Genomic DNA, 18,421 nt, shown 5'->3' on the forward strand with positions numbered 1-18,421 from the left:
CGAGTGAAAGCACCACCAACATTCAAAAGTGACCAAAACATCAGCCAGAAAGCATCGGTACTGAGAAGTGGTCTGTGGTCCCCACCTGCAGAACCACTCCTTTATTGAGTGTGTCTTGCTAATTGCCAATAATTTCCACCTGTTGTCTATTCCATTTGCACAACAGCTGTGAAATTGATTGTCAATCAGTGTTGCTTCCTAAGTGGACAGTTTGATTTCACAGAAGTTTGATTTACTTGGAGTTATATTGTGTTGTTTAAGTGTTCCCTTTATTTTTTTGAGCAGTATATATATATCAGGCATCAACCTTAAATTGCCCATAATTTCCCACCCACTGCTCACCACCCTGAGCTAATACCCTGTTAGGAGAAACAATGTGAGAGAAAAAAAAAACAAACCTACTAAGCTCTCATTAGCTTAGCAAAAATGCTAAAATGCATAGCTGCTATCATGCTAGCTAAGCTATTGCTAACCAGCTCACCTCTCCTAGTTAGTCACACTGTGCAACATTGTTAGATAGTTTAATATTTATTGAATGATTGCTTGAAAATCATGCACTGTGTTCACTCGTCCTGGCCATGCAAATGAAAGGCTTTTTTTTAGTTTTTTCTATTTTTGATCGCAGGATGAGACGACAGAAAAACTCATAAATGGTTTTACGTCATTTAGGACAAATTTGGGCACTACAGAGAAACACGCCTCCGCACATTCGAATGCACAACTACTGTTTATTTGCTTTATTAAACATGTTTAGGGAAAACAATTAACAGAAAATTTGGCTTTGCAAAACTTATTTTTATAGGTTTGTTTAAATACGATAAACTCAGCGGATTAACAGAAGCTATTTAAGGATGTTCTCTGTAGAAAATGGGTTAAATCAACAACACGGGTCATTGGACTGGGGGTGCTCAAACTGTAGTGTTTTTCTGTCTTCGTATAGGCCCATTTTTATTTTTTAGCCTTTTTCAAAAACTGATTACTTGATTAACCTCTTAAATGGCTTAAGAAAAAGCCAGTTTGCAATGTAGTCAGTGCAGTTACTGAATTTTAAGGGATTGATATGTGTTTAAATCTAAAAATAATGAGTAGATTACTCATTAGTAGATTACTCAGCAGGGACAGCGCTAATCTTTTTACTCTCCCTCTGGTGTTTAGTCATGTTGTTTGTTGTGTATTTCTTGTAAAGTGTCTGATCTCAGTTAAGGCACTAAAAAGTAAACTGATGATGACTCACACTCTGTCTGCTTCTCTCTCTCTCTCTCTCTCTCTCTCTCTCTCTCTCTGTCTGTAGCTGGTGTCAGCAGATGGGTCCCATGGTTCAGATGGAGGTTCAGGTTGTGGTGCTGAAAGCCAGGCGGAACTGCCTCCTCCGTTAGAGCGGACGGGAGGCATCGGGGACTCTAGACCACCTTCGTTCCAGTGAGTGACCCCACAGTGTATGTGGACGTGAGAGAGTGACAGTGCAATGCGTGCCTGTGTTAATCAGTGTAGCACTGCACACTAGTTGCATGTGTCAGGTGGCACTGAAGCACCAGAATCCACTTTGTTTTCATTTTTGACGCTTGCTGTGCTCAGTATAATAGTGGTTTCTAGCTAGAAACTGTACCGGTTTCAGTATTCTTACTCTATCGTGCAGTGTAGGTCCATAATCTTAACAGTAGGGAGCTATATTTTGAGTTGTAGCAGCAGCATGGTGCTACTAGAAACTGTGATAGTCAAGATAGAAAGCAAATTGTGATAGATAGATAGATAGATAGATAGATAGATAGATAGATAGATAGATAGATAGATAGATAGATAGATAGATAGATAGATACGTACATACATACAGCTCTGGAAAAAATTCAGAGACCATTGAATAGTTTTCTAAAATCTGCATCTCTACATGTATGACAGCCATTCCATTCCAGTGTCAGTTGAATTCCAACACAAGTACACCTCTTTCTACTTAATGTGGTTGTGATTATGTGATCACCTGAACCAAATCTTATTTAACGAGGAAAAGTATAAAAAACACTGCTGTGGTTATCACTATCCTCTTGCAATAGGACAAGCTGGATGGCAAAAAAGTGCTAAAAATAGCTCAAAAGTAATTGGAAAAGGAAAAAAAACTATTGACCATGCCAAAAGAGTTGAAAAGAAAAGTTTTGAGTGAGGAAAAGAAGGGCTTAATTCTGGCTTTACTGGCAGTGGGATACACTGAGCGTCATGTTGCTTCCATCCTTAAAATTTCTAAGACAGCAGTTCATTACAACAAGGTCAAGCAGCAGACACTGGGCACAACAAAGCTACAGACCGGCAGAGGGCAAAATCTCTCCACTGACCGGTATGACAGTCAACTTATTCGAATGTCAGTCAGCCACCACAGGATGACATCAAGTGACCTACAAAAAGAATGGAAAATGATAGCTGGGGTGAGTGCATGGCAAGAACAGTTTGAAACAGGCTCCTAGATGCAGGGCTCAAGTCATGTAAAGCTAGAAAAAAGCCCTTCATCAATGAGAAGCAAAGAAGAGCCAGGCTGAAGTTGGCAAAAGACCATAAGGATTGGACCATAGAGGACTGTAGTAAGGTCATCTTCTCTGATGAGTCCAATGTTCAGCTTTGCCCAACACCTGGTCATCTAATGGTTAGACGGAGACCTGGAGAGGCGTGCAAGCTGCAGTGTCTTGCACCCACTGTGAAATTTGGTGGCGGTTCAGTGATGATCTGGGGATGCTTCAGTAAGGCTGGAATCGAACAGATTCGTCTTTGCGAAGGACGTGTGAATCAAGCCACATACAAGGTTATTCTGGAAGAAAACGTGTATCCTTCTGCTCTGGCAATGTTTCCCAACTCTGAGGTCTGGTTTTCCAGCAGGACAATGCTCCATGCCACACAGCTAGGTCAATCAAGGTGTGGATGAAGGACCACCAGGTCTTGAGCCTTACTGAAGCATCCCCAGATCATCACCGAAACGCCACCAAATTTCACAGCCCAATCTCCAAACCTGAACCCCATTGAAAACCTCTGGAAAGTAATCAAGAGGAAGATGGATGGTCAAAAGCCATCAAGCAAAGCTGAGCTGCTTGAGTTTTTGTGCCAGAAGTGGCATAAGGTCACCCAAAAGCAATGTGAAAGACTGGTGGAGAGCATGCTAAGACGCATGAAAGCTGTGATTAAAAATCAGGCTTATTCCACCAAATATTGATTTCTGAACTCTTGCTGAGTTAAAACATTAGTATTATTGTTTCTAAATTAAAATGAACTTGTTTTCTTTGCATTATTTGAGGTCTGAAAGCACTGCATCTTTTTCTTTATTTTGACCATTTCTCATTTTCTGCAAATAAACACTCTAAATGACTTGAATTTTGGAGAAATGTTGTCAGTAGTTTATAGAATAAAACAACAATTTTCATTTTACTCAAACATATACCTATAAATAGTTGAGTCATCATCTCCATGGACAATCAAAACACCTCATCCACACCATCAGGCTCACTCTGATCTTACTGCACCTTCAATCCAGTAAATTTGTACTCACATATATAGACTGACATCTTGTACATCTTCAGTCCATGTCCTGTACAATCTGGAAGATTTCTATATCAGTAATCTGTCCCCTGAGTACCTGCATCTCATTTATTTGCTACCTCAGACTGACTAAGTCACCAACCATGGAAAATATATTTATTTTTATTGCCACCGATCAGTGAGCAGCACTGTACTCTCGCGAATGTAGAATTTTGCTCTTTTTTTTCTGTCATTACTTTTAATGGTTGGCGAGTTAGTTAGCTGCACCAGCATGGAGGGTATTTTTCATCACCAGTCTTCCAATCCAGTCTCAAGACAACACGAACTGCAAATACGTCACTAAACACATTCAAACACAGAACATTAATTCTCTTCTAGTTAACTGTTACGGAAATCCAGACATTGAGGAATCACAGAGAAATTAAAGTTCATCATAAACAGACTGATAGTTGTTGTAACAGGTGAAGACAGCAGTGAGTGGTATGGTCCAAAATTGAAATCACAGTATAGTTATATTTCTGATGGTTGTGCTTAGGTAAAACTATTTTTGTAGATGAAGAGTGGCCTTTTTGTTCAAGGATGTCCCTTCCTTTTTTAATAATAGCTATTTTTAACAACCAAAGTAAATCTGAAATATTGTATTGTGCAAAATAGTCAAAACAGAACCGAACATTGTATCGATGAACCTATGTCAGTATTGCTTTCTGGTTTTTCGCCACCTTAAATTGAGTGGCAGGCACATTCTGGCACCTGTGCAGGTGCTTTAATATAGCTGCTGCATTTAAGGTGGAACGTGAAATTCAGATAAGAACTTCCAGCTTTGTCTAATATCTCAAGTCATTTACATTTATGGCATTTGGCTGACGCTCTTATCCAGAGCGACTTACAATTTGATCAGTTTATACAGGTAGGCGAAGGTGGTGTTAGGAGTCTTTCCCAAGGACTCTTATTGATATAGTGTAGGGTGTTTACCCAGGTGGGGATTGAATCCCAGTCTACAGCGTAGAAGGCAGAGGTGTTACCCACTACACTAACCAAGCATTTGTCTCAAACGGTGCTGATGAAGGGTGGTTTGCACTGTTCATACATCAAATCATCTGCAGTTGTTTGTGACAGACTGATATCATGGCCCTGATGGGACTTATACCTGAGGAGGACTTTCGATGTATGGGTCATTCTACAGGAACGTCCACTTTTCTTTCTATCCGTATACATAATAAAGGTAACACCAGAGACATTTTTGATGAAAAATGCATTGTACAAAATCGCTGCTACAGAGCATCACACCACATGTTGTCAATCATGGAAAATCCACTAATATATGCTTAATCCTTTTGTATTCTATATTTTTCACAATTACCTCAATTAATAAAGTCGGTCACACCAGTGACGTCAGCTAAAAGCTTCATATGAAATTGTGAACTAAATGAAAAAATCTCTGAGAACTGAAAGACACTTGGTGGATTCACCATGTGCTTTTCTTCATAGAGCCTCAGAAAACAGGAGAAAGGAGGTCGAGTGACATCATCAGTGTAACTTTTATTTTAAAATAAGAGTTTTTCTGATACGCGGTAACACCAGTGAAACGACTCCTGGGACCACAACTTTTATTATATATTTTATAATATTTGCCATTTGTTTTCTTTGTTATTTAAATCATATATTTCATAGTCAAGTACAGTGTAGTTAAAATAGCAGAAAAGCATGTTTTCTTCAGAACATGGCCTCAGCCTTTCCACATGACTGTGGGGATGAGCTCTTTTGTGGTGCTTGGAGTTCTAGATAATTGATTTAATAACCAATATTGCTAAATTGCAGCTCAAGAAGGTGTAATTGTTAAAATAATCATTTTAATAATTATTTAAAAAATAATTTTAACCCTAACACGTTTGTAATATATTTGTAAACGCTAGGGACACAAAAGTGGACATTTTTATAGAATAATCCAGATACTAGATGAACCAGTGTACTGCCCCCTACTAGTGAAGATACTTAGAGAAGAGGAGAAGCTGAAGCTGCCACAGTCATTACCCTTCCGTCCCAAAGGCACAAACGTCCTCTAACTAAACTAATCACCTCTGTCTCCTTCTTACTGAGCGAATGCTGGGGGTCAATACGTGTAAGTGGAAGTGGCCTGGTCACTCCGAGTGTGTTTTACTAAAGCGAGTGTCAGTGTCCAATAAACCTAAGAGCCCAGAACCTATAAATCTGATTAACCCCCAAGCTCAACACCCACACTCACTCATCAATACGGATCAATATTCCTCTGCCAGAGCCTCCATTACCCTGAGGCTTCATTCTGTTCATGTGTGTTTGTGGTCATGTGTACGTTAAGGCTAACTGTGATATGAATAATGATGTGATGGAATATTTACAGTGTCATGCGGAAGTCATAGAAAAGAAAGCAAGTTGTTGAAAATAGTTTATCTGGTCAATAACGCCTTTTTTGGTCATGAATACACTATTGGAATAAATGCAAACAAACATTAATACAGTAAAAAAGTAACAAGAATTTGTAGGGTTTTTTGAAGTAGTTTATCATTTTAACCGGACAGAAAAACATAAATTTGGTTTCAGATGTGTCTTTGAAACTTTCAGCCATCACAAAAATTTGTTAAATCCCATTATCATCACATCTGGCTGAACAAAAAGAAGTACTGCCGGTCAATTCAGATGTTCTGTAACAACAGGTTTGGAAGGAGTTGCTAAAGATAAGGACCTGCATAAAATATGAGTGTTTTTCTAAGCAGAAAACTTCACCAAATTTGCGTCACACACACACACACACACACACACACACACACACATATATATATATATATATATATATATATATATATATATATATATATATATATATATATATATACAACAAAGTATCAGAGAAACACATGGACTACAGTCTATAACTGCAGGACTACAAAGTGCACCTATATAGTAAATGGAGCTGATAAAATGGACTATATATATATATATATATATATATATATATATATATATATATATTGTTGCTGTTGAAAGAAAACCTCCTATCTCCATTTTTCAGTTTTTTAAAACATTTGAAAATTCCATTTCATGATGAATGGACCAAAAGAAACACTTGGAAAAACGTTAAAGGATAACGGATAAGGGACAATAAATGTACGCTGTGGGCCCTTTAAAGCTGTAGTCCGTCATTGCCATAACATCAGCACAGCACTTAGTTGAACTGTACTGACTGAAAGCAAAGTGAATGTGTGGACAGCTGTGATCGAATGAGTTTTGTTTTTTTGAAGTTTTTGAAAAGTATTCTTGTTGTAGCAAAAGACCCCCCATCCCCTCCCAGGAATTCAGTGTTGGAATTTTACCCTCTGAATCCCCACAGGTTTAGATTTACCCACAGTTCTGTGTGTCTGCTGCCCACTGCCTTTATCTGTGTGTGAACATATGTGTGTGTATGGTTGTTTGTCCTGCTGGCGTTTCCTGTATGTGAGTGTGTGTGTTTCCTGCTCTGCCAGCCCCCCTGAGTGTACAGCTTAATTATTAAAGTGGCTGGGAGCAGTTTGGAAAAGTACAGCAATTTATGAGTGCCCTCTGCTGGCGGTAGAGCCCGGAACACACATGCACAAGCACACACACACACACACAGTGGCATGCGTGTTGCTCACGGCGTTCTCAGGCTTGGCTAACATTAAAAAATCCTGACGGTTCGATAACAGCACTTGACATTTAGACAGCGGGGGTCTCTTAAAAGGCGCCGGCCTGTACATGAGCTTGTGTGTGTGTGTGCTTGAGTTTGTGTGTGTGTGTGTGTGTGTGTGTGTGTGTGTGTGGCTTTCTATCTCGCTTTCTGCCTTCCTTTTTTATGTATTTTATTTTTGAAGGATAATCTTATGCTAATTTTGTGCAGTTACTCTCCCACTGCACTTCCCTCAAGGAACAAACCACCCTCCCTTCACTTGTATTGAAAGGGAAATTCTACCAGTTTTTCAGAATTTCAGCATAATTGGTTATGGAAATGTAAACCAAGTCATTCAGAGTGTTTTGATATGAAATGGTTCTACAACACAAATATTGCCATTTTATTTACTATCCAAAACCAGCAGTCAACCACATGTATACTGAGTTTTAATGGAATGATGCTGATAGTAAAATAGTGGAAGATCTGCCACATTTTTTCCAAGATCTCCAAACCATGTCTGAAGTATGAAATAGCATTTCAGTGAATCAACCTTAATTTTGACTCTGAAATATATTGAGGGTGACCCTCGTTTAGCGTGTAGCTGAGTATGTTAAACAAAAAAAGTTAAAGTTAAATCTATTTGACTAAAACAAATAAAAAAAATCAATAAATAAAACTGAACGAGTAAAGAGAATTAATAAGAATTAATAGATAATTAATAAATAATATGAAATAAAATAAATGCTCAAATAAGGAATAGAGATAAAATAGCAATATGTAACATATGTAATGAAAACAATTAAAAAGTATGTTAACAGTCAACTTCTGCAAGGAAGAGTATTCTTAAAAGACTGAAAGGATGTTACAAAAAACACTGATATCTGCAAAGTGGTGTTTGTAAGTACTAATAAAGTTGGGTGTCAAAACATTTGCATGTGGCAACTATGATTTTTTTAAAACTCTGATTTATTATTTTTTAGCTTATTAAATATTACATAGCTGTGCTGTAGAGATGTTTCCTTTTTTCACTTTAAAAATCAGCATGTAAATTGGGTAGCTGTGTCTGAGTTGTGCAAACAGCTTTATACAGAAATTGATTAAGTAGAATCAGAAACACGCACTATTGTCACCCCCTGTGAGGCAGTCGGTTTATTTTCTAGGTAATAAATTACAAATATGGGAGGAAAAAAACAAAAAAAATGTATTTCTGTAAAAATGTACTTCTATTTTCTTTTCTCCTTCAATTTGTGCCTCTCCTGTTTTACCAACTGACCTCATATTTTGACCATCTCTGTAGTGCCAATGCAGCGGGCAGTCAGGACAACCTGGACAATGATGCGGAGCCGGAGGTTGGGCCATCAGTGCGAAGAGACAGAGACAGAGAGAGGGACAGAGAAAGAGAAAGAGAGAGACCCCGCAGGAAAGACACCCATGACCATGGTGAGACTGACCACCTGTCCAAAGCTCTTCATTTGCTCATATTCTCAGCCTCAGATGCTCCACCCTCAGATTTTTTTCTGTATACTTAGATGGTCCTGCTGACCTCCTCTGACTGCTCTGCACATTTTTGTTGTTTCCCTGCTCACACACCTGATCCAGCACACAAAGAGTTTCCTCGTTAATTAATGAGTTGAATCAGGTGTTCTAGATGAGACAAAGCACAAAAATGTGCGTAATGTAGGGTCATCCAGACTGCCTGGAAACCCCTGGCTAAGAGCCAACGTCAGCTAACAGGCGCCAGTGTTGTCTAGCATCGTGCTGAGTGATGGGGAGGAGGGACGGCTGTTGCATCAAATTTGCAAACTCCCAACAGTAGGCTGAATTCTTAGACCAGAAGTCTTCAAATCCAGATTTCTGGTCAGACTGGTCCCACTGGTCGGTGGGACACTATTTGGCCAATTGATTACATCTAAATTTCAGCTACTACTGATCCAGGACTGGATTCAGGATCCGGTTTATATTGTTGCGCCTCTCGGGGGAACACGTGCACTGGTTTTTAACAGTCTAATGATAAACAGATCACTAAGCCCTAAAATGTAACCGAAAAGCTCACCAGATTCCTAGATGATAGCAAAGAAGTTACACAGACATTCCTGTTTTCAGACGGATAAATTGTCCCATCAGTCATTCTGCTCGATAGAAATATCGTTTGTAAATGTACACGGTATATTTGTTTATCCTGGACAGCATTCTGACTGATGAGGCAAAAGTGTCAAGCCTGGTAGACCAGCCGGCAAATCTGTCTGCGACACGGAATGTTTATTTCATCATGAATGACATAAAAATCACTTTTTTAAGTTTCTATACAGTCTATACTGTGTGACCCTCACAAGAAAAAAACTCTGCCCCTAAACACCACGGCGCTTCAGTGCGACTCCACCACTTTGCACACGCAGCCTGTGTGAAAGCGCTGACCGCTTATAACTCTGGTGCCGGAATGTAAAGCAAGACTTTTCACTTCGCTCGCACCACCCAGATTCAGTATGTGTGAATCAAATCTAACAGAATCTCGCATGTTGTTCACATGATCAGTTGCTAGAGAATGACTTTGTGACTGTTTTGTGACTGTTTTACTGTAATATTGTTTACGTATATGATTTAGTGGTCGTTCTACTTCATTAATTCACAGGATTTCTCTATATACGTGCTTCCGCCCGCTCCCATCTGAAGGGCTCGCTATTACTAGCAAACGTGAAGATTAGTATGCCGCGAGATATTGTGTCGGCACGTCTACCTTGAATCCTGTCTTCTTTCGTCACCTGACTCTGTGTGTATGTTTCTGTGTCTGTGCTGGTGTTTATGCCTGCGCATGTCTGTGCTCAAGGCGGCAGGCTGAATGGTCACTCTCGGCCAGAGCGAAGGCCCGAGATTGCAGGCTATGAGAGCTCCTCAACGTTAATGAGCAGTGAATTGGATACCACAAGCTTCTTCGACTCAGAGGAGGACGACTCCGCCAGCCGGTGAGATTTGCATTCACCAAAGTTCTGTAGTAGGTCTGGATTTACAATCTGATCAGTCATGTAAATGTTCTAAGTACAGCTAAGTTCATAAAGAAATATGAATATGTCAATTATGGTTTTTCAAATGAAAAATACAGACTGATTCCTATCACACTTTACTGTTAACCGTAATGTTTTATTTATAAATATAATGATACTCTGAATGTGATATATTTATTAATTTATATAAGAATCTCTGCAAAATTGCAGCATGTGATTTAGTCAATATAGCTAGTATTTCTCGTGGTATTTTTGTAAGAATAGTATACATTTTTTACTTATTTGTAGACATAATTTTGCTTGTTTCAGGTATTTTTCTTGAAAGAAAATAATTTACCAGTAGAATGAGACAGGCTTTCTCTATAAAGCTACCTAAAAAAGTCAGATCTTAGAATAAGAAATAGTAGTTAAATTGACTAGATTTAAGATGATTTCACAAGATATAATTTTTTACAATGATATGAGGAAATCAAGGCAAGGAAACGTTTTTTTATAGCACCTTTCATACACTGCTATCATTCAAATCAATCATGTTTGTCACATTACATTTACACAGGTGCGAAGGTCGGTGAAAATCTTGGGTGCGAAGCCCCTTGTAGTACTTAAATATACAAAAATATGTAAGAAAAGAAACCAAAAACACACGTGTGTGTGTGTCTATATATATATATATATATATATATATATATATATATATATAAAACATGCAATATACATATTAGTATACACCAGTGTTGCACCATTCCAATATATACAGTGTTTGTACAGTAATATAAGTTATGAAATATGGTACAGTTGTACAGTCGTCCATATGTGCAATATGTGAGTCTGAGGTAGATAATAAGGTGCAGGGCACACAGGGGCTTTATGAGAAAGTACATTCAGAAATGCATTAAATGTAAAGGAGAACAGAAATTAAAACAATAGATTAAAAATCCAATTAGAATTAAATTAGGAAAATTAAAAATTAGATTGAAAAATAAAAAAAAATACACACATACATTTTCTCAGGCCGCTTATCCTTCTGGGCCGCGGGGCAAGAAAATTAGAAATTCTACATTATTATTACTATTTTCTGTCAGATTCATTCTTTATTGTTTTACTTATACTTAGTTATACTACAGAGAAGAAACCATGCAGCCTCATAAAGGTACATCCTGAATCTCAGCACTGTAGATTCCCTCTGGCGTAAACACAAACTCTATACGTATCTCCTCTTCCTTTTACACATCACTTAAAGCACTCAGATCACATGCTCTGGAAAGCCCGCACAAAGAGCTGCTTTACTTTTGCTGGAACACAGGTAAACACTCAATGAGGATTGGCCAGAAGGCATCATGTGACATTTTAGGGAGCAATCAGGAGTGAGGACAGTGTAATGTGTGCACATACAATAACCCACTACCTCTCAGGCTGAATCCCAAATGGCTCCTTGTGGTATATACAGTGCACTACTTCTGCTGTCCAAGTCGTTATTGCATGACCTAGTGCACTTTGTAGGGTGTAAGGAGCTGTTTGAGATTCAGCCCCAGAAATTGTTCAATGATAGTTGTGATGTCACTACAGCTTCAGCAGCTCCACGGAGCAGAGCACGTCGTCCAGGCTCATGAGACGCCATCGCCGTCGCCGACGGAAACCCAAAGCGCCGCGGATGGAGAGGGTGAGAGGGGCGCACGCACTCACACCCATGCAGCTGTCAGCGTTAGACTGGTCTCTTTAAGTGTGTCCTCATCGTTTCTCTCCTTTCTCTCCCTTACCTGTATCTCTCTCTCCTTCTCCTTCTCATTCTGTCCTCCTTCTCCAGTCGTCCTCGTTCAGCAGTATAACTGACTCCACCATGTCTCTGAACATCATCACTGTCACATTAAACATGGGTGAGTACATCTGTATCTGTGTCCGCTGCTTTTTTAATGTGTGCTACGCTTCTGCCGCCTCTCGTGTCAGAGCTGGGAAACTCTGCTCTCAGACTCTATTTATTACTATGTATTGTTTATTATGTTTATTGTACGTTAAAAGCCCACATCCTACATAAACAAAGAAAAGTTACTATTACTAAGTGCACTGTTCATAGATCGCTATTCAGATTTAAGCAAATTTATGACATGGACGGTGTTGAGGCCTTTGTGACAAAGAGGTCACATTTTCTCAGTCCTACATGAACATGAAAACATACAGCGCTTTTACTTTTTATTCAGATTGTCAGATAATTTTCTTTGTAATGAAAAAACTTTTTATTACATTAGAATGGACAGTAGAAGTACTTTTACCAGTGGTCCCAGACTTATATGTATATACATATATATATGCATATGTGTGTGTATGTATGTATGTATGTATGTGTGTATGTATATGTGTGTGTGTATATATATATATATATATATATATATATATATATATATATATATATATATATATATATATATATATATATTTCCCTTGCCCATATTAGGGTTACCAGGGCCTCACCCTGGAGCCAGGCCTGGGGGAGGGGCTCCTTGGCGAGCGGCAGGGGTTCTGGAACGGACTCTCTCGAGAGGGGTTGGACTTTATTTCACTCTGGAGTTGTCCAGGGTAAGAGGTGTTGGGCAGGAGTGGGCTTACTTGTAGTTCCCCGGCTCAGCGCCGGTACGTTAGGGTTTTCTCTGGTGGACGAGAGGGTTATTTCCCTGTGCCTTCGGGTCGGGGAACGGGCTCTGACTGTTGTCTGTGTTTGTGCACCGAATGGCAGTTCCGGAGTACCCAGCCTTCTTGGGTACTGGAAAGTGCCCGCTGTGGGGACTCCATTGTCTTGCTGGTTGACTTCAACGCTCACGTGGGCAGTGACAGTGAGACCTGGAAGGGCGTGATAGGGAGGAACGGCCTCTCCGATCTGAACCCGAGTGGTGTTTTGTTATTGGAGTTCTGTGCTCGCTACAGTCTGTCCATAACAAACACCATGTTCAAACACAAAGGTGTGCATAAGTGCACATGGCATCAGGACACCTTAGGCCACAGTTCATTGATCGACTTTATAGTTGTGTCATCGGATTTGCGACCATGTGTTTTGGACACCCGGGTGAAGAGAGGAGCGGAGCTGTCAACCGATCACCACCTAGTGGTGAGTTGGATCAGATGCCGGGTGAAAATACCGGACAGACCTGCCAGACTCAAACAAGTTGTGAGGGTTTGTTGGGAACGTCTGGCAGAGGAACCTACCAGAAAGATCTTCAACTCCCACATCCCACAATGCTTTGACCACATACCGAGGGAGCCCGGTTTGCTTAGGCTGCTGCCCCCACGACCCGGACTCAGATAAGCGGTTGAGGATGGATGGATGGAGAGATATATAAATATATATATCCATCCTCAACCGCTTATCCGAGTTATTTCATAATGCGAGAAAACCCTGGGTTTTTTTTCTAAGATATGGACCATTTAACATTCTCACATCAATGGAGGTTTATAGGAGGTTTACAGGAGGTTTACAGGAAAATCTAATTTTGCACACAAACACACGGGCTCAGTGAGCACACTTGCCCAGAGCGGTGGGCAGCCCTATCCACAGCGCCTGGGGAGTAGTTGGGGGTTAGGTACCTTGCTCTGGGCACTTCAGTCATGTCCTGTCAGCTCTGGGGATCAGACCGGGGACCTTCCGGTCACAAGGCTGGTTCCCTAACCTCCAGTCTAGGACTGCCACCAACAAAAATTACTGCTGAACCCAAAAAGTTTATACCAAAGTATAATTGCAGCTCTTTGGTATTTGAAGCTAGAAATGTGTTGTGCTGTTACAAGCAAAAGGTGGAAAATATTTTTTCAGTGTAAATCTGGCAACCTACACCCGTAAAAAAGATGGTTCTTCAGGGGTCCCTTAGTAAAGAAAATGGTTCTATATAACTCCCAAAAGGTTTCTTCTGTTGTTACAACATCAAGCTTAAAGCAATAGAAGAACCCTTTTGGGTACTATCGAACAATTTTCAGAAAGGTTCCATATAGAACCATCTACAGCACATTCTCCATCAGTCTGAAGAACCTTTTTTCATGATGCAAAGAACCTGTTAATCATGCAAAGGGTTCTTGAAGTGTTCATGGTGCTATATAGAACCATTTTCTTTACTAAAGAACCCTTGCAGAACCATCTTTTTAAAGAGTGTAGCTGAACAGAGACCAACTTGGATTTATACCAGTTTCCGGCAAAATATTTACCATAGTGCTAAAATAGTCAGTCAAACAAAAAGCAAATGAAAAGTAATGAAAAATCATTTTCAGAATCAAAACTTACTGAATTAAACTACGCTGAACCAGTAAACTAAAATAAAAAAATAAAGTTAAAAATGAATTAATACACAACACATTTACAGTAACTCTGTTTCTGCCATTGTATCGCCTGTATGTCATACTTTTATCTATATAAATAAATAAATAAATAACAGTAAGAGCCTGAGTTTTGTCTGCAGGAATTCTGGGAACACTGTGTAAATGAAACGATTTCTTCAGTGTGATATTAAAATAGTGTGCATGTGTGACAGGGATGGTGACATTGTTGCTGTTGGTCTAGTAAAGGTGAGCTGAGTACATGTATGACCGAGCGGCCGTGTCCTGTTTATATGTTAACATCTGTCAATCTGTCCTCTGCTCTTCCTCTCCTGGGTCTCCCCCCTCCACTGCCCTCATGTCCCGCATTCCACCACTCCTTTAGAGAAGTATAACTTTCTGGGCATCAGTATTGTGGGTCAGAGTAACGAGAGAGGGGACGGAGGGATCTACATCGGCTCCATTATGAAGGGTGGAGCGGTGGCGGCGGATGGGCGCATAGAACCAGGGGACATGCTGCTCCAGGTGTGTGGGCTGCTGTGCTTGTTGTGTGTTGGGATTTATGCTGTTTGTCTTTGTGTGAATTTATACTAATCGTAGATTCTTTACTGTACGGTCTGTTTTGTGATTGCCTAGAATTGCATTATATGAAATGAGTGCTTTTAAATAAGCAGATAATCATAAGCTTTTAAGGTAAAATTTGATAAAGAATTCCTCTCCTTGAAGCTGTTATTAAGCCATTTTCTGGCTGTTTTGAGGAAGCTAAATCTGCATCCATTTTAAAGGGCCCATGTCCTGCATTTGTCGTGTACTTTGTATGACATTTGTGTGGGTTTATTTGCACACGTCCATTTTCCAACCTCTCTTTATCCCTAAGGCCGGAAACATACTCAACACAAGTCCACGAACACAAACAGCAGTGCGAGACAATACAATAAACACAGTGCACTGAGAGTATGTGGGGTTGTGCAAAGGAGGACATACCATATTATGACATTTTAGCAGCTTAGCAGAGAGCCTAGCATATATGAGCATAGCAGTCACTAAGGTAGCAACCAGAGCAGCAATATACAGTATACAGTATTTGGTTGATACAGCAATACAGTTTATCATTTTTACATTTTAATTTTATTTTAAAACATAATATTTACGTTTATGTAAGCCATTTTGCATGAGACTACCAAGCCCTGCTATTGACATCCCATATAAATAAAAATAATCCGTGGCCATACCTTATTACCAAGTGGTAACAAGATGCTAATTCGTGGCTACGACTTAGTAAGGTGATGGAGTGAGATAATTAAGTCATGGCCACAACTTAGAAAGGCATGGGAATGAGATCATGCCTTATTAAGTTGTGGCCATGCGTTAGGATCTCATTCCTATGCCTTAATAAGGCATGGCCATGAATTAATTATCTTGTTCCCATGCCTTACAGAGTCATGGCCATGCATTAGGATCTCATTCCCATGCTTTACTAAGTCGTGGCCACGCATTATTTTTATTTATACAGGATATCACCAGCAGGGCTCCATAAGAGACTCAACTGCTCGTCTGCTATTGCAGTTGAGAAAGCACACTAGCACTGCAAGACCGCTTGGACAGACTTGGCTGTCATTATTGCGCCCCTAATGCTTGTATGTGTTATGAAATGTTTTGTGACAAATGTTTGAACACAAGTATGTGCAAAACCCCATCTGTGTAGCTTGAAGCATCTGCGTTCACATCCTTGTGTGAAGTATGTTTCAGGCCTTAGAATTAAACAGACTGGTTTTTGTTACTGTGCCTATAAGACTGATATATGAAAATGAGCTCTGTTCTGATTCGCTGTCCTAAATTGTGGCTCCTTCAAAAAGCAGTGTGGGCTGAACAACCCTTATAACTTCAGTCTGAGTGGGCGGAGCTAAACTGCTGTAGGCTGAATACATCTATGTATCGTCACTGTCCAAAGAAAAACGTGCATCTCCATTTTTGTTAATTTTTACTTTTTTACATTTCAACGTGACATTTCTCCTTTACATTGTGTGAAAATTGATGATGGTTGGATCAAAAGAAATGCCCCAGAGTCAATTTGAATAAAATCTCTTTCCATTATCTTACATTGAAAGTTAAGGGTGTTTTTGCCCTCTCCTCTAAAGTTACCATTTTGGCGATATTTGATTTTCTTTAGACAGCCATAATATGTAAATGCACTGTTTCTTAAGACATTCTAAAAACTTCATGTTCATAATGCATTATCTTGTATATTGTAAAATATTGTAGATATTCATAGATTGCTATGAACACTGAGTACTTTGGAAAGTTTGTGATACAAACTAGAACAAAAAATAGCACAAACACTCAAAACCTTTGAGCAGTTTACACTGACTTTTGTGCAGCTGTTTCAGATTCATGTATTATAAAACGCTTTATTGGTGATTCTGGTGTTGTTTAGACAATAAACCATGTTCTTTTCTTTGTTTCAGGTAAATGACATAAACTTTGAGAACATGAGCAATGATGATGCTGTGAGAGTGCTGAGAGAAATAGTGCACAAGCCAGGGTGAGACACCTCAGACTGTAAGACTGTATTTACATGAGAGTTTACTGGTATGTGAGTACTGGACCTGTAAGCTGGCTGATGGGATGGATTTGTGTCTTTTTTTACAGCCCCATCACATTGACCGTGGCCAAGTGTTGGGACCCGAACCCCCGCGGATGCTTCACCCTACCCCGGAGTGAGTGTTTACTCAGTGATATCTAGTTTAAAAGTATCGCACTGTGGAATTTGAATGAATGAATCCCTTTATTGTCACTAGTCACAAGTTCCACCTTTTGTTAGACAGTCAAACTCAGTACACACTTTTTTCTTTAATTAAAATTTTGCAGCTCTTTTGATATTTATCTCTTCAATTTGATCTGTATTATTGTCTTATATTTTTGTATGAATATTTGCTACTTTTATTTACTGTTAAGCTTTATCACCTTTCTATAAAGCACTTTGAGCTGCCATGAGTATATAAGGTGCTCTAACTAGTTATTTTTGTATAGTTCCTCTCACCCCAAATATAGTTGATCAAAAATGTACAAAAAAGCTAAAATTGCACCATAGTTGCAAAAATAGCTTTATAGTTCAACCAAGCATAGGTACAGAGCCAGTTTATTATTTTCCTCCTTTTCTACACTGTGTAGGTGATTATTAACACTGTTTGCTACAGACACTCTTATACTCACATGATCTTCTCTTTTTCATACAGTCTAATCATTTTTTTGTTGCCTCAACATATAAAATACAAACAAATAGGCTTTTTAAGAAAGTAACACCCCTACTCCAGAGCCTAAAAAACAACAGACATACTGGCCAGCAAACTCATTGAGCAGACATTCAGCAATTGAAGTGCTAAATTGTTACAAGAAGAGCACAAAACCATATAGTGATAAAATTCAGCATAGAAGGAGACAAAGACTGGTTGTTTATTAAGTTTAAGTGACACTTTTTAATCCCACAAACGGGGAAATTTCACCTCTGCATTTAACCCATCCATGAAGTGAAACACCACATACACACTAGGGGGCAGTGAGCAAATTTGCCCAGAGCGGTGGGCAGCCCTATCCACGGCACCCAGGGAGCAATTTGGGGTTAGGTGTCTTGCTCAAGGACACCTCAGTCATGGACTGTCAGTGCTGGGGATCGAACCGGCAACCTTCTGGTCACAGGGCTGGGTCCCTAACCTCCAGCCCACGACTGGCCCTTTAGCACTTTATTTACATTTGTGGATAAAAAAAATAATTGACATATGATGTTAGTGTTAGTCAAGAGATTAATACTATGGTCACTAGTTTGATTAAAAACTCTTAATATCTTAATGTAGTAACATGCAAGTTAGGAATGAAAGGTGGAAAGCTGTTTTTCAGTCTTCAGTCCAAAAGGTCCTCACACATTGTCAGGAAAATAATGTTCAGTGGTTTCACATTGTAA

General features: G+C 39.4%; 1 protein-coding gene across 2 annotated transcripts in view; it reads left to right on the forward strand.

Moving 5' to 3' along the window:
* The window catches only part of LOC108433433 (segment polarity protein dishevelled homolog DVL-3), a 73,296-nt gene that overhangs the window by 45,983 nt on the left and 8,892 nt on the right, over positions 1–18,421 (forward strand). For both annotated transcript variants that reach the window (XM_037540076.1, XM_017707992.2), the window contains exons 3-10: positions 1,292–1,419; positions 8,472–8,614; positions 9,999–10,134; positions 11,740–11,833; positions 11,978–12,047; positions 14,849–14,988; positions 16,929–17,005; positions 17,113–17,180. In XM_037540076.1, coding sequence (XP_037395973.1) covers positions 1,292–1,419; positions 8,472–8,614; positions 9,999–10,134; positions 11,740–11,833; positions 11,978–12,047; positions 14,849–14,988; positions 16,929–17,005; positions 17,113–17,180 — 856 coding nt within the window. The remainder of the gene's footprint in view (positions 1–1,291; positions 1,420–8,471; positions 8,615–9,998; positions 10,135–11,739; positions 11,834–11,977; positions 12,048–14,848; positions 14,989–16,928; positions 17,006–17,112; positions 17,181–18,421) is intronic.

Source organism: Pygocentrus nattereri, chromosome 7 (genome assembly GCF_015220715.1).
Source record: "Pygocentrus nattereri isolate fPygNat1 chromosome 7, fPygNat1.pri, whole genome shotgun sequence".
NCBI classification, from domain to species: Eukaryota; Metazoa; Chordata; class Actinopteri; order Characiformes; family Serrasalmidae; genus Pygocentrus; species Pygocentrus nattereri.